This window comes from Pollicipes pollicipes, unplaced genomic scaffold (assembly GCF_011947565.3).
Source record: "Pollicipes pollicipes isolate AB1234 unplaced genomic scaffold, Ppol_2.1 Scaffold_7261;HRSCAF=8764_pilon_pilon_pilon, whole genome shotgun sequence".
Taxonomy (NCBI): domain Eukaryota; kingdom Metazoa; phylum Arthropoda; class Thecostraca; order Pollicipedomorpha; family Pollicipedidae; genus Pollicipes; species Pollicipes pollicipes.
The window spans coordinates 11,945,377-11,971,008 of record NW_023597054.1 but is presented as its reverse complement, the minus strand read 5'-3'; the positions used below and the strand labels follow the sequence as shown (position 1 = coordinate 11,971,008).

The 25,632-nt window shown below is 52.0% G+C and overlaps 1 protein-coding gene across 1 annotated transcript; it reads left to right on the top strand.

The window, feature by feature from the left end:
* Positions 1 to 290: 290 nt before the first annotated feature.
* Positions 291 to 23,404, top strand: LOC119111039 (ras-related protein Rab-8A). The gene is made up of 5 exons (XM_037234865.1): positions 291 to 513; positions 5,635 to 5,695; positions 13,341 to 13,520; positions 14,679 to 14,838; positions 22,301 to 23,404. Exons 1-5 carry the CDS (start codon positions 390 to 392, stop codon positions 22,394 to 22,396), a joined length of 621 nt encoding a protein of 206 aa, XP_037090760.1. The 5' UTR covers positions 291 to 389; the 3' UTR covers positions 22,397 to 23,404.
* The last annotated feature ends 2,228 nt before the right edge of the window (positions 23,405 to 25,632 follow it).

Genomic DNA, 25,632 nt, shown 5'->3' with positions numbered 1-25,632 from the left:
TGTATTTTTCAGAATTTTTTAAAGAAATATATTCAACTTCTTTTCTAAACGTGACTGAATGAATACCATAGCTTTTAAGCAATAGTGAGTCCTATTTCATTATCGTTTTTGTAATAGCCTTTTAAAAATGGTGTGGGCTTAAATCCAAAATTTTGGATAAAAGAGTGCGATTTCTCGTTAACTTTATGAATGAATCCATCTTGTATCTGGAGCTATATGAAAGCAAGACATCGCGAGGAGCAATTTTTGTTCCATCCTTATCGATAAATATGAAGCATGCCCGGCGGTCACTACTGACTCTCGAAGACCTCTTGGTGATTAGGGAGGCAGATGATAGCGTTGAAGTGTGTCTGGGGTGTGTATAGCTGGGAAGTAGGAATTAGGGCGGAATGGCGAAGACATATGACTATTTGTTCAAGCTCTTATTGATTGGTGACTCTGGCGTAGGGAAGACTTGTGTTCTTTTCAGGTTTTCGGAAGATGCATTCAACTCGACCTTCATTTCAACAATTGGTAATTCTGACGTCTGGTTGCCTAGCGGCCCATTTCCATCGCAGTGCAATTTGGCTTGTACTTTATAATTTTGTCTACTTATGATAAACTTTTGTATTATGCCTCGTTTTGTGTGGTTGTCCATGACGATCAAAAGTTTGTGGGATCCAATTGTCCAGTCTGCAAAAATGTGCATGCTATGCTGATAATGCCCAGGGTGGATAATGACCAGATTGGTTTGTATCAAGAATTTCTGCACATGCATTTTAGAAATATAAATCCACAATGTTGGGTGCACAGTTGCTACTAGTTACAATCCAGACTTAGGGTAATACGTATTGTAACCTTTCACCATGTCGCAATATTATGCTAAGCATGTCTGACATAACAGCAATGTCCCAGCAACAAATTCAGTGGATATATAGTAAATCTGAGAGCTGCAAGTTAAGGTAACAGTCACCACCAGTTTCAGTGTATAGGAGGTCAATACTTCTGGAAACTTGATGCTGATAAGTGATGAAGGGCAGCTATGATATTGTTAAAGGAAAAATTATCTCACGATTCAATGCAATTTTGCTTGATCTAGGTTTGGCACACACATGTCCCATATGTGACACACAAACATCATGCAGGCATTCAGGTACACAAACAAACAAACATCTCAATGGATGGATATTTTGCAGAGTATCCTTCTCAGAAGGGAGAGCCAATATGTCATGGATTTTGAGTGTTATGGGGTAAATTTTACATTGAAATCCATTTATTAAACTCAAACTTTATTTCTGTGTTAGCATTACATTCATGCAAAACAAGCCAGGTTTATCTTTATTTAGCCTGCTCAGCTTTTCAAATAGGGTCATCATTTATCATTGCTTACCCTACTTCAAACCAAATGCATTGCTTGCTCTGATACACCTACATTAAATGCTAACCCACTGGACAGGCACAACTTGAAAATGTATGGTTGTATTGGCTAGGTGCCCAAAGATAGGCATGCTTTTTCTAGGTGCAATACAACATAGCCATGCCATAAATTTGATCCCACCATCTAGCATAAACAGTGCCCCCCATTGCCTTTGTTACTGCCATATTTTGTAATTTTTCACAAATTTTGCATCAGCACCCATTGTTATCAGTTAACTGTCTAATCAATGCAAAGGTACAGTAGGTAGAGGTAATATAGGGTCCATCCATCTCTTCAAAGCTCAGTTAGAACCATTGTTAACACATGCTCAGTGGGAGTCAGTTTGCCCCCCCCCCCCAGAAGGTGTTCCAGAATGTTTTTTGAATGACATTGTATAACAACACTAGATTTGGCATAACTGTAGATAATTAAGTAGTGGATCATTGGATTTCAAAAATATCGATGTACCTTGTTAGATCACTCACCTAAGGCAGGTCAAAGTTAGACCATGGATTTAGCAAAGACAATTTGTAGTGAATCATTGAATCTAATGCAACAAAAGAGTCCTAATAAAGCCACATATCTCTGAGCCAACTTATTAGTCAACATTATCTTTGAATAAAGAAATTTCAATGATCCAGGTATGAGGGTCAGACCAGGGTTAAAACAACATTTTTTTTTACTACTCTAAAGCTTGTTGCATCAGGTAGTTCCTGGTGTTCATTTCAAATTGATTGATAAGTGAAGCCAACTTATGCATCTTTCATGGACTTCTTAAAGACCAGGACAAGTCACTGAACTAAAATTACTCAGATTGCATTTAGTTTTAGGAACATACTACTTAGCACAATCTTTGATGCTTAGTCAAATACAAAACTCAGTGCAGTCTTGTATAATTTTGGTCACCATGACCTGCAGAAGGTTAAACAAGGGCACTGACCTTAACTGAGCACCAGTGTCTTTTGCTTGTAACAGGTAGCCAGCTTCTGGAGCACTTTGGACACCATTCTGGAGTTTGACCTTGTTTGACTTTATTTGACCCAATGTTCATCATACCCTAAGGACCCCAAATTTTGACAAGTGAGCTTGCATACCAGCCAACACACCCCATGAATATAGTGTCTCAAGCTCCCTTAGTTTCTGAGATCTCTGAGATCGCTGGGGTTAAATTGACCCCCAACCCATCTGAGTGAGGGGTATTCAACTGGCTGCCTGGGTGCATGTTAAGGTGTAGATTGAATGGACTGTAAATAGTGGACAGGTTGTATGGTTGTATTGGTTGTAATGGTTGTAATGGTTGGTTGACTGTAAATGGTTGACAGTGGTTTTGAATCAACGGTAAAAGGTGGACAGGGAAGTGGTTGTAATGGTTGGTTGGCCATAAATGGGTGACAGTGGTTTTGAATCGACAGTAAAAAGTGGACAGGGAAATGGTTGTAATAGTTGGTTGATGGTAAATGGTTGACAGTTGTTTTGAATTTGCTGTAAAAAGTGGATGGAAAATGGTTTCCTTCTCACAATTTATGAAGGCTCTGTTTGGGATATGACTGACTGTTATAATAATGCAACTAAATATCACAAAAAGGTGAACTTCAAAGCTGCATCATTTTCCAAGTAAAATGACACTGCTCAGGCTACATAATCAGGCAAGGTCACTTGTGCCCACCTTGCCTTGAAACATATGCACCATTTTGGATCTGGGTCCTTGCATCCAATGCTCTGGTATGTTGGGAGACAATTCCAGCTCAGTACATGACAGTCACATTTTAAGTCATCTTGAAGACATACAATTTCATGCCATATATCAAACAAAACCTTATCTCCCCGCTTTTTCAGACAACTGTTAGTTAAAAAGTAGGTTACGGACACCATATGGCCAACATAGTCAGTGCGCCCCAAAGCCCAAGTCATCACCATCATCAGGCAAGGTCACTAACAGGCCTTTGATTATTTCCGTGCAGGGAAATTTGTGTCATTCAAGCAGAGGTTTGGGGAAGTGGTCATTAATTGCATTACATCCATCTTGCTGTTGTTTTTTGTCATGCATTTTGAGTATGACACAAACAGGAACAGGAGGTGTCAGAATCTGTATAGCTGAAGGTCTAAGATCGCTTGCATGGGTCAAGCAACCATCAATATTTGTGAATACTATCTGTAAACTAGTTATCAGGAGACTAGGCATTTGTGTGGCCTTAACACAAGTTTTTGGTATTTGACATTCACTGAGCAAAGAAGTGGGTGCCCAATATGTGTCTGGATCCCATAGGAAACTATGTTAAGGGGTCGTGGGATATTTTGGGGCTTCCAGTAGTACACATGGTGGGTTTGATGCCAGAGTGACATCATTGAGAACATAAAGCAAATGGGAGCCCTGCTTCCCCCCCCCCCCCCCTAAGTCAATTAGGTTGCTTACTCTACAGCCTAATTTACAATCTACCCTTGGCAGGGTGGGTGCGTGGGTGTAAGTCACTTCAAAACTTGCTGTTCACCGCTGCCTGAGATGGCCTGTGGTTTATGTCAATAGATTGTGGCTGGTGTCAGCAGCCTCTCAAGGCCAGGCGAGTTCACAGGGTAGGGTGTACTGTGCCCAGCACTGCAGCACATTATTCTTTGGCCCCAGAACTCTGCAGTTTAGCTGGACTTTCACAAGCAGATGGTGGGGTGAGGGCTCACACAAGCATGGCTTAGCATAAATTCTTATCCCAGAAATCCATTGAACTGAAATGCTCAGACTGAATTTATAAGGAACAAAAATAAACCGAATTAACATATTTTGACTTGGTTTGGTCTGAGATCATGTCAGTTTGCAGAGTTTTATTATCATTATTGTTTGTGGTATAAACATAACCATAAAGTCTTCCGGATTCATTGGCAAGAGATGGTGTCTTTGCTTTGTTATGTCATAACAATAGAAAAGTCAGCTTTTAGTATGCAAGTTTTTGCGTTTTTCAAGGACTTTCTACCCATGAATGTGCTTTGAACGCATTGAGAACATAGGTTTTGCTTAGGGCTTTTGCTTGGTGCAGACCCTGACCTGAGTTTATTACAATGTGTGCGAATTGGCATCATGGACTGGAATTAGAACAATAAGTGACAAGTGTTTTCCTTGGAGTCAAACAGAGGCTTAATATGTCTGTCTTGCCCTGCCCTGCCACGCCTCCGCGCCTACAGTCGCTCGCTGCACAGGATTTGGGAGAAGGCTCACTCACTGTTGTTTTGGTGTCATTGTGCTTTAGTTGAGGACCTTGGCAACAGTGAGCTGCTGATATGGGCTGTATCTAACTATGCATTATAGTGCCGCCGCTGAATTACGAGCGACGTCGCTCGATGTTAAACCCTCAGCGATTGCCCTGAGCGGTCTGGATCGTTCCGGGGTCTGTGTGAAATGCTAAAACATATGATTGATCTTGAAGATCATGGGCTGCTTTGGGAGCTGGTGGACCGGATCAGACTCGTCCGTGGATTGATCGGCCCTACCGTAACTGTGATATTGGCGGCTCTCTGATCAACTGTGGGAGGGGCAGTGCCCTCCCCCTCCCCATCGCCCTGCTATTCTCGAACACCGTGCCCCGTCACCGTGCCGCCTTCGAAACCCATGAGGGTGGGATGAGAGTATCCAGGAACTTAACTGCTCTGAGATATGAATGTGGACCAATCCCTGAGAGGAATGAAGCGAGTTGAATAACCTTTTATGCACTTGCGTTTTACGTTTGCACTTTACGTTTTATGCACTGTATTTTTTTCTCGAAATGAGTGATCAAGAAGGAAACCGAAAAGACCGCAGTTACCTGACCAATATATGTATCGTATCACATTGTGCTGCATTACGTCGTATGGTATCGACGACTAGCCAGTGTAATTGTTGGTGCACTTATCTTTGTTTGTCAGAATGTTTGAAGACAGGTGGTTGCATGCCTACATGTGCTAATATGGGTATGCAGCAGCAGGTCGCCGGGGAACTGCTCGTCGCAGTGTGTGTGTGGGGGGGGGGGGGGGAACTGCTCGTCACACGCACACGCATACGCACACGTCTGCGTGTGCGTGTGATCCATACCGTACTATGCGGATACAGAGAGCATTTTGTCGTGGTGATTGATTAGTATCTTTTAGATTAGCAGTTAGTATCATTTAATACAACATTGGTCAGTGCTAAAGGATCAGACGGGATGGGCGTGTGTGCATGGACGTAATGTACACATAATTGGCTCGTTTTTATTTTAACGCTTTCCCTCTCGCAGGCATTGACTTCAAGATTCGGACCATTGAGCTCGACGGAAAGAAGATAAAGCTACAGATATGGTGAGAAGGACTGCATGCTTGTCTGGCATGCTGACGTTAAAGCAACATCCATTCGATGTGACGGCATCGGGGTGTAGGAAGTGTCACCGCTACGTAGTCATGGGTGTCTCCCGCCAACTGGCGCTTCAAGCGACACGCGGAAAAGTGACCCCATAGCACGAGCACCTGGCTATTGTCTCCAGCGGCGACGTTATCTTTCCTTCCCGTGGGGTTTGTACAGCGTCGTCAATGACTGTTGCTCAGAGAATGGAAAATGCGCCCGACCAAGTGCTGCCTCCATGTGCGAGCATGCCCTCTGTGCCAACCGCCAGCAAGTACTGCTGGGTCTGCGCAGCTGCGTCCCCGCAGTCTGGGCGGCGCGGGGCGGAGAGCGTCCCACCTCCGCCGCAGGACGACCGCCCAGTCCGCAGTCTGGGCGGCGCGGGGCGGAGAGCGTCCCACCTCCGCTGCAGGACGAGGACGCTCCACTGCCGCCGTGGGGCCGGTCGGCGTCCCGCCCAGTCCGCGGTCTGGGTGATGCGGGGCGGGGGAGTGTCCCACCACCGCGGCGGGGCCGGTCTGCATCCCGTCCAGTCCGCAGTCTGGGCGATACGGGGCGGGGGAGTGTCCCACCGCCGCGGCGGGGCCGGTCTGCATCCCGCCCAGTCCGCAGTCTGGGCGATGCGGGGCGGGGGAGCGTCCCACCGCCGCGGCAGGGCCGGTCTGCATCCCGCCCAGTCCGCAGTCTGGGCGATGCGGGGCGGGGGAATGTCCCACCGCCGCGGCGAGGCCGGCCTGCATCCCGCCCAGTCCGCAGTCTGGGCGATGCGGGGCGGGGGAGTGTCCCACCACCGCGGCGGGGCCGGTCTGCATCCCGCCCAGTCCGCAGTCTGGGCGATGCGTGGCGGGGGAGTGTCCCACCACCGCGGCGGAGCCGGTCGTGTCTGCCCGGTTGGCCATCGGCCGAATGTGCGGAGCGCCTCACAATATCCTACTTGTAGCTCATCTGACGTATAGAGCATTCCTGATAAAGGCACACCTTTCATGTGTCGAAGTTCAATCGATTGGAAGGAATTTATACACAGAAGACTTCATCTGCAGTTTGCGACTGCTCGTATCGTTTAAGTTGCCAACGGACTTAACTCATCACCAACATTGAGGAGCATTAGGTCGGCCTAGAAAACTTGCATTCACAATTTTGCAAGACATCTGTCTTCAATCCCTTCAAATCTCGAACAATTGATATCCAGTTTAACACTCCGTTCTTTGGCTGTAGCGCGTTAGACTAAAAACATCATGATAAAAGGCATCATGATAAAAGCACATTTAGCGCGAGCTTGTCTCGCATTAGACATTCTGTCTGGCAACAGCGCTTTAAACTAAAAAGATCTCACGAGGGGTACCACTACTGCAAGTCTACCATTAGGCCCATGCTAGGATCGAACTTTCGCAAAATTATCGCAGCATCGAGCGAAATCTGACAAAAACGAAAGTATGTCCTGAATTAGGAAACTTCGCCACAGCTGTCATATATCTCACTCGGAAATATTTTTGGGAACGTCGAGCATATTCATTTGGAGCCGGAAACATCCCGTAAAAAGCGAAATATGTTTCAGCGTATGTGGTTTGTGTTTCACTCGAGAGGAGTTAGGTGTTGTCAGTTGTTCAGACTATTGATGCGCACGTTCCTGTCCCGCAATGTTGTGCATCGCAGAAGGAAAGCGTGTGCTATTAGTTCTACAGCGTAAAGTGTCTTTTCTGCAGCATGTCTGCCATGACCCTGGTTCTGTCTCACCACTATGTCGTCGTCGTCACTGTGGCTTTACGACGCACTCAGCTGTTGGGCTATATGACGTCGCCTGCCTCTCACCCTGGCGGGAAGGACGGGCATTGCGGGTGATCAAACCCCATACGTCTGGTTTCCCACACGCGCAGTAGTTGACGCAGATGCGTTAGCCACTACACCAATGACACTTTCTCACCACGTTCCGATTTTTTGAATATGTACGACCAAATTTGATCGTTTCTGGAGGACTGAACTGCAATTTAGAATACCGATATAAGAAAGGATGACCCCGTCTTCACGCACAAAACCTTCGTCAACGCATGCAGTGTCAAGCCCTGTAAGTCCTGCATGACCCACCTGTTTCGAATCACGACAAGAGAGATAGAGTGTGGGCGTCTTGCATGGCCTTTTCCAGGTTTGGCCAATGGTGCAGGATATTTTTTTTAAAGCTGCTCTGTTCTGCTTTCCCGCTGGGCTGAACCAACAGTGATGCTTATTGCACCTCCTGTCCTCACAGATAACTCTGAGGTATTTGTCGGACGTACCCAGCCATCGCCTAAAATGGCATCGTACATCGTCATGGCTATTGCTGTTGATAGATGATCCACTGGCGCATTCATCCCTGACCTAAACGGAAGACAGGCATTCAGTCATCTGCACTTACACGTGACCTGTCCACCATCGCTGTAGAATGTGGCGCTTGTTCGACTCACCTCGTCGCCATGGTGTCTCGCGCGCTACCCCCGGCCCGCCCGCCGCGCCGGCCTCATTGGACCTAGTCGCACTCGTGTCGGCCGACCATCAGTCGGGCCGCCCAGCCGCGTGCGGCCGTCCCCGATCTGCAGGGCCTCCACGCCGGCCACTGGGGGAGGCGAGAGAGCACGCTGCGTGGCCTGTCCTCCGCGGACCGAGCCGACCAGCGCCCATGTCCAGCGGCAGAGATGGTCTGGCAGCGGCGTCAGGGCTCATTGGGAATGGCTCCGGACAAATGGGGTCGCGGACGGGGCCCTAGTCATCCTCATAATCTGAATACGCTCATGTAATCGTTGCCATCATAATCGTAATGTGACGTCACCATTATAGTATTTATGATGATGCAGTGCCCGTGACGGAACGTCGCATGTGGCCAGTGGCGGCCGGGGCCTCCGCCGTCCCCGTGCTGTAATGGGGCCGGTGGCGGCGGCGCTCTATAGGAGGCAGCACTGCGTGTCTCGTGCCAAACCAGCCTCTGCCAGCCGTAACAGCGGATCGACATAAGATCAGCGCGTTGTCTGTTGTCGGTGTGCTTTAGGCTTGTTCATGATCGTCCCTTAGCCAGGCACGAGACGCAGGTACGTGCCGTGCACGCACGATTTTTTTGTTTTTGTTTTTGTTTTTTGCTTTGTAGATGCAGCTCCTTCGGACCGCGTTATGATGGCTCACTGTTATCATACCACTGGTGTTTTGGCCTTGGATCAAGAGCAGGGTTTTAGGCGGAATGGCTAATGTTTTTGGACTTAGTTTTGACCATTGGCAGACTCGAACAGTGGTTGACTAATCTGGGAGCACATTGATTACGTCTGTTTATTGTTTGGGACGCTGGCAAGGATAGTAAGTGGCATTTACGCCAGGAAAATTATCATACAAGTAGGTTCTGGTAGAGAAACGTTTTGGGAATGAAAACCCAGACGCCTGAAAGGTCTGTTTTGCATTAGAATGCAGCCAGCTTCATAATATATAGACAGAATTGTCCCAAAGTGATATTATTTTTCCCTTTGCAACTCCAGTCTGGTGAAAACAGGCCTTTCTTGTTTTGTCCGGCGAGGGCAGAACAGGGACATCGTCTTTAGGGCTCCACCTTCGCTTCCGCTTCTACCATCCACCCCAGGCGACGGGTGAACCTTCATACTACAACACGGTCACCATACTTACGTCAGTGTGAGGTATGCACGGTCTAGACACAAACAGACATTGATCCGGGATTTTCCGGTGCATTTTTCGGCGAACCAGTAGCTGCTGAGCATGATAGAGTGCAACTTATGACATGTAATCCATCGGAAGGGCGGCGTGCTTCTGTTCTGGCTTGCATGCCGCCCTCTCCCTCCCCCCCCCCCCCCCCCCCTCCCCCTCTGCGGCAACTGCAGCTGTACATAACACGATATCCCTCCCACTACAGCTCCCGTAGAGCCTGATAGATGAAAAGGAATTCGTAGATGCGACCAGATGAATCTTCTAGGCAGATGAGCCCTCAGCGAAAGCCCCCGCATAGCCGCGTTGAGCCCTGGATGGGGGCATACGGATGCAATCATAGGCTGTGTGAAGAGGCGGAAAGCGCCGAGCACGACCGCCTGGATTATTGATACGCCCAGAAGTCGTGTTCTTCGGTACTCTTGCACGCTGTTCTCAAGTTTGGTGGTTCCGATATGTCCGTCTGTTGCCGATTGGCACTGCTACTCCAAGCTGTTGTACGTATTGGCACTGCTACTCCAAGCTGTTGTACGTATTGGCACTGCTGCTCCAAGCTGTTGCACGTATTGGCACCGCCACTCCAAGCTGTTGTACGTATTTGCACCGCTGCTCCAAGCTGTTGCACGTATTGGCACCGCCACTCCAAGCTGTTGTATGTATTGGCACTGCCGCTCCAAGCTGTTGCACGTATTGGCACCGTCACTCCAAGCTGTTGTACGTATTGGCACTGCTACTCCAAGCTGTTGTACGTATTGGCACTGCCACTCCAAGCTGTTCTATCTGGTGGCGTCGCCACCGATGTCAGACAGTGTTTCGCCGAGGTTTTGAGACGTTGGGAAGTTTATTCTAAAGAACCTGTCGTTGAACGTCGTTAAAGGTGGGTAAGCTCCAATACTAACAGTATTCGGCCACACAATTAGCGCAATCCGATATCACTCAGGTAGTAATTCTGAGGTGGATATTCGTTGTCACCACTAGTGAGAAGTCAGTAGCGGAATTCATGTACTTAAATGAATGTCAGTCACTAGTCCTTTTTTGTGCTAAATTGTATGGCCATTTTGATGAAAATCCAAGTATTTGCATATTGAGGAAAACGGGGAATTATTTTTGGTCTTGGATCACACTGTCATCAGGAGCATAGTTGTCTATTCAGCGTGGGGGGGGGGGGGGGGACTGTAGCCCCAACTGGGGCTTCAGGCCCCTAACTTAAGGCAGAAAGTAGGCCAAGTTTGTGGAGAAACCCATTTGTGGGATTTTTTGGGGGTCAGTTTTTGTCAATTTGTTTGTCCCCCCCCCCCTAAACTCATTTTGCGTAACTACGACCCCACTGTGCATGGATGGAAGCGCTTGAGTGTGGGTGGGCGCCCCCATGTCAATGCGCTGGTATTGTAGTGGTAAGTCTGAGTGGTTCATAGCTTGGTGAAACAGTTCAAGAATCGGGTTTTGCTTTCCGCACACTACGCAGTTTTGTAAATCAAACATTATTCTCAATACACGGACTTGTGTTTATAACCTTACTGTTGTATCATTCTTTCACTGACATCCCCAATTTTACATTTGGTTTTCATCAGCCGTGCGTCCCCAAAACTGACATTGTGTTGGTGTCGGCGGCACCCGGCCTAAGCGCGTTTCTCCTGGTACGCCCAGCCGACATGTCGGCTTGAGCTGTCACATGTCGACGCCGTGGGTCCTACTGCCCGCCGCCCTGCGAGCTGTGTACCATGCGTGGCCGTGGTCCGGCGCTGCTGGCTGTGTACCACCCGTGGCCGTGGTCCGGCGCTGCTGGCTGTGTACCACCCGTGGCCGTGGTCCGGCGCTGCTGGCTGTGTGCCACCCGTGGCCGTGGTCCGGCGCTGCTGGCTGTGTGCCACCCGTGGCCGTGGTCCGGCGCTGCTGGCTGTGTACCACCCGTGGCCGTGGTCCGGCGCTGCTGGCTGTGTACCACCCGTGGCCGTGGTCCGGCGCTGCTGGCTGTGTACCACCCGTGGCCGTGGTCCGGCGCTGCTGGCTGTGTACCACCCGTGGCCGTGGTCCGGCGCTGCGAGCTGTACCATGCGTGGCCGTGGTCCGGCGCTGCTGGCTGTGTACCACCCGTGGCCGTGGTCCGGCGCTGCTGGCTGTGTACCACCCGTGGCCGTGGTCCCGCGCTGCTCGGCTGGCTCTGGTACCACCCGTGGCCGTGGTCCGGCGCTGCTGGCTGTGTACCACCCGTGGCCGTGGTCCGGCGCTGCTGGCTGTGTACCACCCGTGGCCGTGGTCCGGCGCTGCTGGCTGTGTACCACCCGTGGCCGTGGTCCGGCGCTGCGAGCTGTACCATCCGTGGCCGTGGTCCAGCGCTGCTGGCTGTACCTTCCGTGGCCGTGGTCCGGCGCTGCGAGCTATACCATCCGTGGCCGTGGTCCGGCGCTGCTGGCTGTGTATTACCTGTGGCTGTGGTCCGGCGCTGCTAGCTGTGTGCCACCCGTGGCCATGACCCAGCTCTGCGAGCTGTACCACCCGTGGCTGTGGTCCGACGCTGCTGCCTGTGTACCACCCGTGGCCGTGGTCCGGCGCTGCGAGCTGTACCACCCGTAGCCGTGGTCCAGCGCTGCTGGCTGTGTTTTACCTGTGGCTGTGGTCCGGGGCTGCTGGCAGTGTACCACCCGTGGCCGTGATCCGGCGCGACGCTATCTCTGTTGTCTGCTGCAGACTTTGGATGGACAGATGGTGGGCGACCGTCATCCGGGTATCGGTCGGTTTAAAGGTCCCCAGCGAACCTGACTTATTGCCACCCAACGCCGTCCGGGCGCTGCTTAAATGAGGAACGCCCGCAGAGCCGCCGGCTGCCACGTGCTGGATATTCACGGTCGGCTGGCAAAACGTGCACTATTGGTCTTCTGCAGCTTTGCGGAAGAGTTTCTGATTTGCCTGACAGCTAGGCCGAAATATTCGGTCCAAGCACAGCGTCGGTTTAAAACTTGGGTTGGATTAGGTGAGCAGCTGGACTATTTGCATGTTAATGTGTCCGTCGAGTTCTGGACAGCTCTTGTCAACGGTGGCCGCAAGTCTTGACTCGAAACGTTCTGTCTCACTGTATTGCGTAACACTGTTCGCTCTTAATGGCAGTCATCATACGCTCTGAGTTTGTAACGTCGGCTTGTAATGTAGCGTCTGGTTCCTAACGCACTTCATACGGGAGGCACCGCACCAGAGCGGTGACCAAGGGTCTGAGGCGCGCGCCATTTATTCGGTCTGGTGGTTCCCGAGCTACAGTGGAGCAGTATAATTTCTGTGCCTCTGCGGGGTCTCGTGTGGCCCGCACTCAGACCTGTGCATGCTCCTCCGGGTCAGGTTGGCGCAGCCTGTCTGCCGTCGCACCGCATCACATGGTGAATGATGCACCTGGCGTTTGTCCCTTGTGCCGATTGGTCCATCGCTGCGCCGGTACCCGTGCGCTACGACGCGGTCCGTACTGCGATGAGCTGCACGTCGTCTGACCAGTGACCAGACGGGCCGCAGACGGGAGATCCGCCGTCCGGTCTTTGACCACGCGGCGGCTGCCATGTAACCAGTCAGTCACCAGCGGAGGTCCGCCGATCGGTCTGTGACTAGGCGGCGGCTACCATGTGACCAGCGACCAGCGGAGGTCTGCCGCTGGGTCTGTGACCAGGCGGCGGCTGCCATGTGGCCAGTGACCAGCAGAGGTCTGCCGCTGGGTCTGTGACCAGGCGGCGGCTGCCATGTGACCAGTGACCAACGGAGGTCTGCCGCTCGGTCTGTGACCAGACGGCGGCTGCCATGTGACCAGTCACCAGCGGAGGTCTGCCGCTGGGTCTGTGACCAGGCGGCGGCTGCCATGTGGCCAGTGACCAGCGGAGGAGTCTTCAACTGCCCCATGACCGGCTTCGAGTCGAAAGACGTGCACGTGACTGGTGACCTCCACGCCTGTTGCAGGGACACAGCCGGTCAGGAGCGGTTTCGCACCATCACAACGGCCTACTACCGCGGCGCCATGGGCATCCTGCTGGTGTATGACATCACCAGTGACAAGTCTTTCGACAACATCAAAAACTGGATCCGCAACATCGAAGAGCATGCGTCCGCGGATGTCGAGAAGATGATCCTGGGCAACAAGTGGTGACATGAACGAGAATGCGGCAGGTGGGTTTGGCCTGCAGTCCCGTGGGGCCGGTCGCCAGACGCGACCGCGCCTGTCGTATCATGGCCTGTCCTGTCCTGTATTCTCTCTTCCCGTTCCGTTCTGTCCCGTCCCGTCCCGTCCCGTCCCGTCCCGTCCCGTCCCGTCCCGTCCCGTCCCGTCCCGTCCCGTCCTGGCTTGTTTTGTATATCTTGTCTTGGTCTTGTCTTGTCTTGTCTTGTCATGTCATGTCATGTCATGTATGTCATGTCATGTCATGTCATGTCATGTCATGTCATGTCATGTCATGTCATGTCATGTCATGTCATGTCATGTCATGTCATGTCCTGTCCTGTCCTGTCCTGTCCGGTCCTGTCCTGTCCGTCCTGTCCTGTCCTGTCCTGTCCTGCATCGTCCCGTCTTTCAGCTGCTGCAGTGTTTGCCCAACGGACAGTCTGTAAACATCTCCTCGGTGGGGGTGCCAGGCTCGAGGATGAAGACAATTAGCGCCCCTGATCAGGCAGCTTCCCTTCGAATTCCTCAGTTGTCGAGCAGAATCTTCCACCCGGGAGGGATCGGTGGCTGGCGCCGGGCGCAGTGTGGCGAGTCCTCGGCTGTCGAGCAGTATCTGTCCACCCGGGAGGGATCGGTGGCTAGCGCCGGGCGCAATGTGGTGGCCCTCGGCGGTCGAGCAGCATCTGTCCACCGGGAGGGATCGGTGGCTGGCGCCGGGCGCATGTGGTGAGTCCCTCGCTGTCGAGCAGTATCTGTCTACCCGGAGGGATCGGTGGATGGCGCCGGGCGGAGTGTGGCAGTCCTCGGCTGTCGAGCAGTCTGTCTACCCGGGAGGGATCGGTGGATGGCGCCGGGCGGAGTGTGGCAAGTCCTCGGCTGTTAAGCTGAGTGTCTGTCTACCCGGAAGGGATCGGTGGCTGGTGTCGGGCGGAGTGTGGCGAGTCCTCGGCTGTTTAGCTGAGTGTCTGTCTACCCGGGAGGGATCGGTGGCTGGTGTCGAGCGGAGTGTGGTGGGTCCTCGGCTGTTTAGCTTAGTGTCTGTCTACCCGGGAGGGATCGGTGGCTGGTGCCGGGCGGAGTGTGGCGGGCGCCGGTGACGGCGTTAGTAGGCGGTTCCGCGGTCCGACCGGCCTGCTGAGGACTCCTCTCCGCCGCCAGGTGTCGAGGGAACGCGGTGAGCAGCTGGCCAACGAGTACGGCATCAAGTTTCTCGAGACGTCCGCAAAGTCTTCCATCAACGTGGAGGAAGCGTTCTTCACCCTGGCCAGAGACATCAAGTCGAAAATGGAGAAGAAATTGGTGAGTGGGGACAAAGCTCTCGTAATGGGCGGCACGCATGGACTGCATATTTGCTCAGCATGGAACTCAATGGCTATAACAATAAGACCGTTACAGTAATCGTCACCAACACATGAGTTTGTTGAAATTGATCATTAACAAATACTGCAAAGTGGTCGATGGGTTGTGCGGAAGACGGCGATACCCTTGGGCTCCATGCATGGAGGTGATTGGATTACGCTCTATGGGCCGTTTTCAGTGGCGTTCCTGGCGCTGGCAGCTCGATTTGCACTTCGCTTCTCCTTTTCTACCACACGGACTGAGGATCATTCTCTATGGTCCGACATGAAGCGGGACAAGTTACTGGTCGGCGGTCTGTTTCGCGTTCTTTACGACGGTATAGAAAGCCCCGCAGTCGGTCCTGTTCTTCGGCAGCGGCGCGGTTATCACTAATGTCGTGTTAGCTTGGGAGAGGCGATGTTGGCATTGTCCGTAGCCATTTCGCACGCTTCTGGATGGATGCACTTTCATCTTCCATATGTCCCTCCACCCTGTCGCCTGTTCTTACATGACAGCTATCACAGTGGACTTGCCGACTTCTAACGCGACACAGTCTAATGCGGTCGCCCGTGTAGCCTCTCCAGTCCTGATGACTGACGCACGGCCGCCGGTAAAGGGAGCTGGTCTTTGTTATGTGGGGGAAGACTTTTGTTTTCGGTCCGCGGCACTACGAAAGACTTGCTCCGCACGTCAGTGGCTCACAGATGACGACTTTTCACGATATGGCGCCCATCACCCGTCAGAGCTATAACCTGTAGCGCCAGCAGATAGCAAGAAGGCTGAACTCGTTGCGTAATACCATTCGAACCAGATAATGGGCGCTAGTGGCTATCATTGCATGCTCGAAGCACGCTCGGTTTTCCCGCTGTGCGACTGTCGCGGCGCTCCCGCTCGGAAGCGATGTCGCTCTCCCTGAGCGGCCGGTTATCTCTGAGCGACCTCCTGTATCGCAGTCACACGAGTAGCGCCACTGAGATCGAACTGAGTGCCATCTCGCCAATCGTCCGTCTTTGCTCGACTCACGTGACGTTGAGTTGGCTCAACCTAAACGGTGGTCGATCTGACTTTGAGGGCAAACATCGTAGAAGACATCGATGAAAAGCATTGCTGAAGCCGCTTGGAAGTAGGCTTTAGCGTTTGCCTTCGTAGGTTCGAGCTACTGGATTAGTTCGCAATGGCTGTGCGCTCGACACTAAGCCGCTCGACAACTTTGTTTGAATCGCAACGCCAAGTTGCTGCCTGAACGAATCCACAGACCACCAGAGGAAGGAGATTTCGCGGGGTTGCACGGTCTCGTGCCCCGGCGCAGACTTCTCTAGCTATTTTGAAACAAAGCGGTCTGCTCTGTCCGAATTATCGCAACTCCCGGTGCGCGAGTGCGCACTGAGTAGCTTGTCTGTAACATTTCAGGCCGTTCTAAGAAGAAAAAAAAGCGCTCATGTATCGCGAATATACCCGCATTCATTATGAGCCCTTGTGCCTGTGTGGATGACACGGTAACACGCAACACGTTCGTCCTGTTCCCATTGACTTGCTCTTCTCCGGATTGTCCAGCCCTGTATTTGGCCGCAATGTATCTCATTAGGTCCGCTCTGTACAGGAGGCCTCCGATGAATGCCTCTGAACCCCGGCTGTCCTCGGTTGCTATGGCCTGTTGTGTGGGCTGCCGGTGCTGGCGCGGACACGAATGGCCCCGTATGCCCCTTGGGTATGATGCCGGGGGTCGGCTGGCCTCAGTAGGTGGCCCGCGTCTGGACGCTGTTGCGAAGTCGCCTGACTGGTTCAGATTTCGACCCGCACGGCCCGCGCGAGTTGTTTGAAAATCGCGCGAATTGACGGGTATGTTTAAGTTGCCTTTTTGCGTGTGCGCAATGCGAAGATGATTGGTTAATCTTGTTTTTGCATGTGATGAAATTCATTTGAAATTCCCGCTTTGTGGGAGGGAGAAGCGATTTGGCCTGTTTGCTTATCGAAGTCTATTGAACTGGTTTTGTCGAATTCAGTCTCAAACAAAATATTTTTGGAATATGTACCCAGTAAATAATGCACCCGAAATCAGCGACGAATGCAGGATATGCGAAGTTAGTTAGTTGGCGCATATTTGGCACATGCTGATGACTACAGATCATGGCTCTTGCTCTGTGCTCATGTTTTGGGGCGTAACGCGGCCCTTGCGACCCACATCGGCCTCTGCAACATTTTGACTCAGCGGGACCATCATGGCAGCTTTGTGATCAACAAAACTCGCGGTCGAAATTGACCGTGTTAAAATCTGAGCCTTCGTCCCCGCACTCGTCAGATGCAGATGAAGAATGCCTTGTTCTTGAATACGCCCATTTCACCTCGCTTACCCTCCGGTGGTTGTCATTTAAATAACGCGCATTTGGAGGTCGTCCTCTTCAATATTCGTCCTGCTCACGCGGGCTTTATGTCAGTATCGTCGGAGCTCCCATCCTGGAAGCTCAAGCTGCTGATAGCGTCGATTCATCATGGGATCACCATCGTGGTACATCCTCGTCATCCGCCTGTCCAGCATCTGCAATCACGTTCTTCAATAGACACGGTAACTCGCTATGTAGTGGGTGATGTGTAATCAGATTGCGGTCAGACGTCGGCCTTCAGTAGAAGGAAGCAATTTGCTTATGCACGCCTATGGAAAGACCGCGATTTTTTTCTGATATACCCTCCACAGATCCCGCCTGAGACTACCCTGCGCAAGCGAGAATCCAAAGGGGCGTTGGAAACTGGGCCATGTTGGGAAACTGGGAAACTAGACCCTTCCCAAGATAACATGATTTGGGCAAAAAGTGGCATTTTTTACCTTAAGAAAGCCACAGTAACTTCTAGCAAGAATTTGATTTAGAACACTGTTTGGCGCAATCGGATGAAGTTTGGAAAATCAGGGCATTTTTTGGGCTCCGCTTCAAGACTTCGTTGCCCCCCTCCCCCCTCCCCCCGCTAAGGCGGCGTTCTAGATCCGCCCTTGGCTCCGCTTAAGGTGATGTGCCAGTATGCTTGAATATATCGTACCAAATGCCAGGAATAGTCATTGGGTTCTAAAGATGTGTCAATTGAAATAGTCGTGGTACCCCAGGAATAGTCTAGTCAGGATTTCAGCGTTATAGCTTAAGCAGTGTGGTGATGACAAACAGGCTTTGAAGGGGACCGTACGGACCCGTATCTGAAAATAGCCTTTAACGAGCGAAGAGCGATCATCATTCAAGCGGGTTGCATTTGGTGGGCGTGCTCTGATATGTTGATTTTACTGGCACCAACACGGGCTTTGTAGCAGTATCGCTGAAAATCCCATCCCGAAGATGATGATGGGTGAGTTTCTTGGATGACTTTAGCGTATCATGGTTGGAACCCCTTCCTGGGAACCCTGCTGCCGCCTTACTGCAGTGTGCTCTGGCAGCCAGCACGTACTTGAGAAAGACACCTGTTGGTTGGATTTTCGCCGCGGTTCGTGCTGGAAATCACCGGCCCGCGGCCTGTTGAATAATCCGTGCAGTCTGCGCCGCTCCCAATCGAGCTGAGACGCCCGCGGCATTTGTGCCCGTGTCGCGTGGTCGCCGCCGGGCGAGGACAGCTAGGCGCCGGTCCGCGACGGAGCGGCACGTCCGGCTCGATGGCGGCGCCCCCCCCCCCCCCCCCCACACACCCAGGAGCCGTCACAAGCGGTGTCTCCGGTTAGCTGGTCTGGCTGCTTCGCCTTGTGTTGTGCTGTCTGCTCTTCAGCTCGCGATTCGTATTACACATGAACTTGTATTTTTATAGATGATAATATGATTTCAATACTTCTATTTCTTCACTCTGCGTAGGCTTTCGTTCCAGTTAGAGTTTTCTTCTTCTTCTTGGTTGTGAGTGTGTGCGGTTGGCGATACTTACCTGCGCGCTGCATCCAGGTAACCGGACAGTTCAGTTTCTGTCCTCGAAGCTGTTGACCGTTGTGCCGTTGTCGTGCCAGCTTGACGTCTTCGTGCGGATCACTGCACTCGTGACGCGCGGTGTTAACAGAATTGCCTCGGTCTTTGAGATGAGACCGGAGCTCCCCGGTCACGGTCAATCCCGTCAGCGATGTCAGTCATGTCCGGAGCGCGGAAGGCCCCTGGCAGTCCATGCAGAACCATCAGCCATCGCCATCACTAACGGGCATTAAGTAATGGAACGAGACGCGAGGGAATGTCTGGACACGGCCCTAAGCGTCCTTACCGAGTTGGGAGCTCTGGGACCGAACACATAGAATTAAGAGGCCCACGAGATGCACTGCGTCATGCTAGAGTGTCCCGGGCCCGCTGAGCAGCCATGAGCGGGTTTTGGGGTTTCGAGGCGGCCAGGGGCTTAACATTTGTTTGTAGTGGACATGCGAAGGACAGTCGATTGGCCCCTGTGATCCTTCTTGACTATTCTGACGACTGAGAGCAATAGTTGACGTTTGCAAACACTTGGGCGGCCGGGCTGCCTTGGTTTGAACTACAATGTCCACTTAATGCGCTCCCTGATACCAGCACTCACCACTCAGAACAATCGGAATCCATGGACAAAGATCCCGTACGAGTGGCGCACTGTGGTCTCTCGAGCGAAGTGCTCATATGTCTGGCTTCGATTAGTGTCAACCGTTGCGCATTTGAAGTCCGGTGGTCATGACTTCGTACGACTGGGGAAGCTCCCCGGATAGCATGGGCGGCAAAAATGACCCATCAACATTCAGCAGAACTGCTGAGCTGTGTCCTCCCGTCGCCAGCTTTCGAGCCGTCGACAAAGCGCAGCGATTCGGAGGAGCACGTGGCGCGAATTTGTCGGCGCACCGCGGGTGTCGCCGGACTTCAGCCGTGCGCCCCCGTGGCTCCGTCCGTCCGGCCTGCTCTGGCCTGGCCAGTTGCCTGACGGCGGATCGTGCGGCGCCGCCGCCGCAGCGGCAGCCGAGCGCGATAGGACTCGGGAGCGAGGCGCGCGTCCTGTCCGACGGCCAATTCCGCCTAAGCCGCGCGGCACCAGTGGGCCGCAGTGTTCGGCCGGTCGGCCAGCGTGCGTCACCTTACCGCAAGGAGGGGCTCACTGGAGCGCAGCGTTCCAAAAGTCATTGAGTGGGGTGTGCGGGATGTAAATATAAATTCATGCTACCAGAATCCTTGCTATCCGGTGGCGGCCCCGCACGCAATTCGTTGACGCTAATCCGTTTCCCTTTGACCCCGACCCAGACATCTGACCTCTTAGTGCATTGGTCAAGCCTGAGGCGCATAGATGCTGGTTTAACAGTCGTGCGGTCCGATGCTGATTGGCTGATTTTGAACAAGGGGAAGGGCAACCGGCAGTGAGCCACAAGCCGGGGTATAATAGCATGAAAAATATCGACGTACATGCCACCCAAGTGACCGAATATTGAAACACTGCCGGGGCGGTGCGGAGTAGAGATACAACTTTTAGAGTGCGTTCGCAGCACGCAAAGAATGTTTTTAGCACATGACGTCACGTATAATTTTTGCCGAACTTGTTCGTAGCTCTACCCGTTTTCTTTGTGCATATTTGTGACTGTCTTGACAATAACTGCGCATTCAGACTGGATATTTTCGTTTGCAGGTACTTAGAGTGCTCCTAACAATGGTATCTGCAAATTACGCTCTTTGTAATGTGTAAAGCACCTTTTTATCACGCGTAGCGCGTCTCGGGCACGCATACTTGGCCCGTCCTAATTGAATCTATTACCATATTTCTGTCTCATTCTGATGGAATCAGGAGTCGCGGAAGAGGCCTCTGCGTGTCCAGCACAGATTCTACGTGACTTAAAGCGTAGCCGGTGTCGTGGGGGGCGCTGCGGGCACCAAATGGCGCAGAATTGTGGGGTATGACGTCATGAGTGTCGTCATCGTTAGCGGCGTGGAGTCTGTCGTCCGGGTCACTGCGAATACACCTTTTGGCCTTCCAACACCGGACACTAATTCGTCAACTGTGTAATGGTTATAGGTCGAATATGCCATCGATGTTATAGTCTGCTATGGATCAAACACTACATCAATGTTATGCTATGCTATGGGTCAACATTATGTCAGTGCTATGCCATGCCATGTGTCAAACATGTTATCGCTGTTGGTCAAATTGTTGGTATGGGTCAAACATGCCATGTTTTGCCATGCTATCGGGTGAGACGTGCTATAAATGTTATGCTATGTTATCGGTCAGACATGGTATAAATGATAGGCTTGTTGGAACCATTGTGCTAGGTATCTTTGAGGGGACTTGGGATTACCTGATAAGCTTGCTCTTTAATTTTTCCAGAGACGCTTAGCCCCTATTTCCTTCACTTCTTTCTCATAGGTCCCGGGTTTTACTCCGTTTTGCACCCATCGTTCCAGTCGTGAAAAGGAAGAATGGAACATGATAATATTTCTGATTTTGGTTTTTAAGCATTGACGTGGCCTAGCCTTGTCTCATCCCGCGTATTCTGCTGAACATTCACTAGGCTATCAGTGCTTTTTAGTTGCGTGTTTTGTTTTCTGACAACCAGAAAGATTTCACCCATGTTTATCGTAGCGATTTGTCCGGAGGAAGATGTGGGGCTGAGGCCGGATTGAAATATGAGATGCTCACTCTGGCTGGCTGGACACCAGCTAGGTACCAGTGCGACCTCTTTGTTGACCTGTTAGGGACGGAGGTGTGCGCCTGTCTCCTGCGATGGCGTGTCGCTGCTGCTGCCGCGGAGTCACTCGAGGGCCTTCAGAAAGTGTGTTCAGATATGCCTGAAAGTGCCGTTTTGTCGAAGTGGGATGTTTGTGCTGTATGCGTGCCGTGGTTCCATTTGAAAAGTACTCTAAACGTAAAGGGTTAGCAGCACGTTAAATCCTTCAGCACTTCAACGCTTTGCTTGCCGTGACGGTCTCAAAATATCGGGCGCCGTCCATTTGCGCAATGTTGTACGGCTCCTGCTTGGTGCGAGCCGTCCGGTGTTGGCACCATAACGCTAACGGGCAGCCGCACGTCACCCCTCGTGAAACAGAGGACGGCGCTAAGGCGTGGGGCATTTCAAACAGCCACTGCAACACAGCAGGGCTTGTAGCGTGATATTGTGAAAGTATCACGTCATCTATATGAAACAAACGCGACGAGACGTGTGCCAATACACCATGATTTAATTATCTTGCCGTGCACAAATGCGTAATGACCCCTGACAAACGACCGACGCGGTCCACGGGCGGAGCAGTCCCGGGTGATGATCGTCTGCTCTATTGGGCGGCGCTGCGGCTAATGAACGTACATCTTTCATGGTGGAACTGGCCGCGCCGCAGGTTCGATGTCAGCGTTTGAGAGGCCGAGTTGATGATCCTGGCTGCGTCACGTGTCTAGCGCCAGTGCGGGTCAGGAGAGCTGACACTCTTGGCTCGTCTGGGTTCGCTGCATCGTCTGACACCGTGTCACTTTGCTGCAGGAGTCGTCGAACCAGGCCAAGACGTCACACCAGCTGCGGGACGAGGCGCCCAAGAAGAACTTCACTAGTTGGTTGTCCCGCTGTTCGATTCTTTGATAGGCATATTTAGGAACCCCACCCTCACACAGACAGACAGATATATGGCGGGGCGGCCGCGCCGCTGCCGCCGCGCCGCCCGCCCTGAGGTCGTCAGCAATAGTGGAGCGAGCACGCCCGCCCGCCCGTCCCGCGGGCAGGGCCGGCCTGGCCACCGCGAGACGGGCATTCCCAGTGTGACCTGGCTGGCTGCGCCTCCCGGCCGGCCGGGGTAGACGCCGCCGCCGCTGCCGCTGCTGCCGCTGCTGCCACCGTTGCTGCTGCTGATGCTCTCCTCGCTCGCCGTCTGTGTCGCGTTGTTTCACATTTCAGGGGGGAGGATTGTTGCGCGGTGAGATGCGGCGGGGCTCTGCCGAGCTCGTGGCCTTACCGAGCGCCGGCTTCGCTCGGCCAGAGGCGGCGTGTCCGAGAATGCGGATCAATACGGCGACATGGCGCGGTCCGCTTGCCCTCGGCTTTACATGTTACTCCTTCGGCGGGCGCGGCGGTCCACGCCCGGTCCTCGCGTGGCCGCCGGCGGGCGAGGCGAGGTCCAACGTGTGCCGCTCGCGGCTTGACGGCCGCCCCTGGCCCGTTAGCCTGCACGCGCGGGCCGCAGCTTCTTTGTAAGTTTATATTCCCTCGATTAGGCGTTTAGTCTTGCGTTTGCTTGCAGTGCGGCACGCGGCCATGACATCGTGGAATATATGTGTCACTTGAGGCGGTGCCGTTTGCGGACTACGGCGCGGTCGAGACGAGCCGCTATGCGGCGCTGGAGCTCTCTTGCAAAGGAGCCGGGCTGAAAGTGCGGCCGGCGGTGCATAGAAAAGGCTGGCATGGCAGGCCATTGAACCTCCCGGTTTAAATACGAGGCAATGCATCTAGTGGTGCGTGCGCATGAAAGGTTAGCCATGCGGTACATTTCTTGGTTTCTCTGCTAGGTTTCATAGCCTTCCCATTTGCTTTGTCACTGCCGATTGATTCTCATGCATGTACCGGCATCTGATAAATAATATATGCCCACACTTGTTCGTTCTGCGGTATGGTTGCCGATCTTCACCTAGCTTTCATTCCGATCTTTCCATATTCCGTATGCTAAAATATAAGCCATTGTGTAGCGGATGAGGCTAGAGTTTAAAGAAACCTGATGCTGACAACCGATAGGGCCGGTTTTTTTCTGTTGAAAGACCACGTCCAAGATTGAACCACAAAGATTAACGAGGGAGATACACCAACTGTGCCCAGGTGGGCGTTGATGTCTTAGATAAGACGTCATTGAGTCCGAGGGAGACCGCACGCAGGAAGCACCCAGAACCTTTTTTCTGGCTATGACACACCATGGCAACGGTATCGTTAGATAATTGGCGTTCACAGCAAGGTTGGGTTGGCTTGACGTTTAGCGCGGGCTTTATAATCAGCTTTCGACGCATGCCACCACGTCATTTCTGACCAGGAAATAAGAGAACGCCGAGAACCCTTTCATATGCATGTACACACGGGCATTGCTAGTTGCAGAAACACGCACAGCCACGGATGTCTGTGATAAAATAAAAAAATCAATTTTTTGCCGTGGTCCACCAAGAGGCCAGACGTGGTCCGACTTTCACAGCACAGATTACTGCATGCGCCGGTGCACTGCAGCCAAGAATGCTGGAAACCGTCTTACATATGACGCTACATGATTAAAATGATAATGTTTAAAACTAAACGGGGCCAGTAAAATGATTCCCAGGACCGAGGGCGCTGTTTTAATTTCTGTCCGAAACCGAAGGTAGAAGGCAGTCCAGTGGTCAAGGTCATGGCAAATTTTCTGGAACAAGTGTGGTACGCTTTTTACCCAATGTTGTTGCGTGATAGAACATGGAAATAAACTTAAGCCCATTCTTCTCACCATACCTACTTGGGTGATAACATCGGGGAAGTCCACGAAGAGAAAATGCCAGGGTTTATTTTAGGAGCTTATTTTCACAAAATGAGTTTTTTGGGGGAGGAGGGGCTGAACAGTGGAAAATTACCCTACCTTTCCCAAAGCATACCGACACACAGGTTTCTCCTCGGATTTGGCCCACTCCCTTCCAAAACTTGGGCGGGGGGCTGAAGCCTTCTCCCGAACTGAATAGGAAACCTCATCCGTGGTTTACTTAGTCCAGCCGTAACAAGGAGCCACTATCTACGACCATCGTTAACAGCATCGTCACCGCGGAATTACAACATTTCACTATAAATGCCATTCACCACCAAACTTTATCTATGTGGTTGCAAGTTTTGACGGCAACAGCTGCGGTTGGTAACAGCTTCATAGCTTCCAGTCGCATTGGTGTCGGACTGTTTGTGCGTGAGCTTGTGAAACATTTCGACCCGCATTCAAAAATGCTTTCCAAGCACGAAGAGCGAAAGACGAAGACGAAAACGAAATGTTACACCACACGCATGGTCTAATACATAAGGAAATATCCCGACATTCGGTAAAACGTCAGAAGATAACTTTTGTGTACAGGAATACTCAGGTAAATTGGACAGACGTCGACATTTGAGGGTAATCGGCAATCACCTTGTTACTGCATGGCGCCACGTCAGCAAGAGTGATCTTTGAGGCCTAAATTTGAGTACGCACACACTATCTATCCTGACGTACCTGACCTGTGCTAAAATTAAGCTTTCTTCCATCCGCTTCGAGAGCCCAGCGATTTACGCAGATTCCTTCCACCGCACTCCTCGGTGATCATCGTGTTTTGCATATTTACTTGGATTTGATCCGTCGACAGCAATAATACTGGAATAGTCAACTTTGTAACACAACGAGTATCTGCAAACAGCTTTATTCTACCTACTTGATATGGGAAAGAAAGACCTTCAGGTTAGTTATTCGGCATTATCAACTCAGCGTACTTATGTTGAGTTAATAACCTTCAGTATACCTGGAGGTACTGATTAACCCACGTTATGGTCCTGAACAACGATTATATCGATCATTTCATCCATGCGCATGGGCACGAGTCAAAGTATTGAGTACGGTCTCACCTGGTCACGGATCGGGTGACCGGCAGATGTCTAACCTGGTCACGGATCGGGTGACTGGCAGATGTCTCACCTGGTCACGGATCGGGTGACCGGCAGATGTCTCACCTGGTCACGGATCGGGTGACCGGCAGATGTCTAGCCTGGTCACGGATCGGGTGACCGGTAGATGTCTCACCTGGTCACGGATCGGGTGACCGGCAGATGTCTCACCTGGTCACGGATCGGGTGACCGGCAG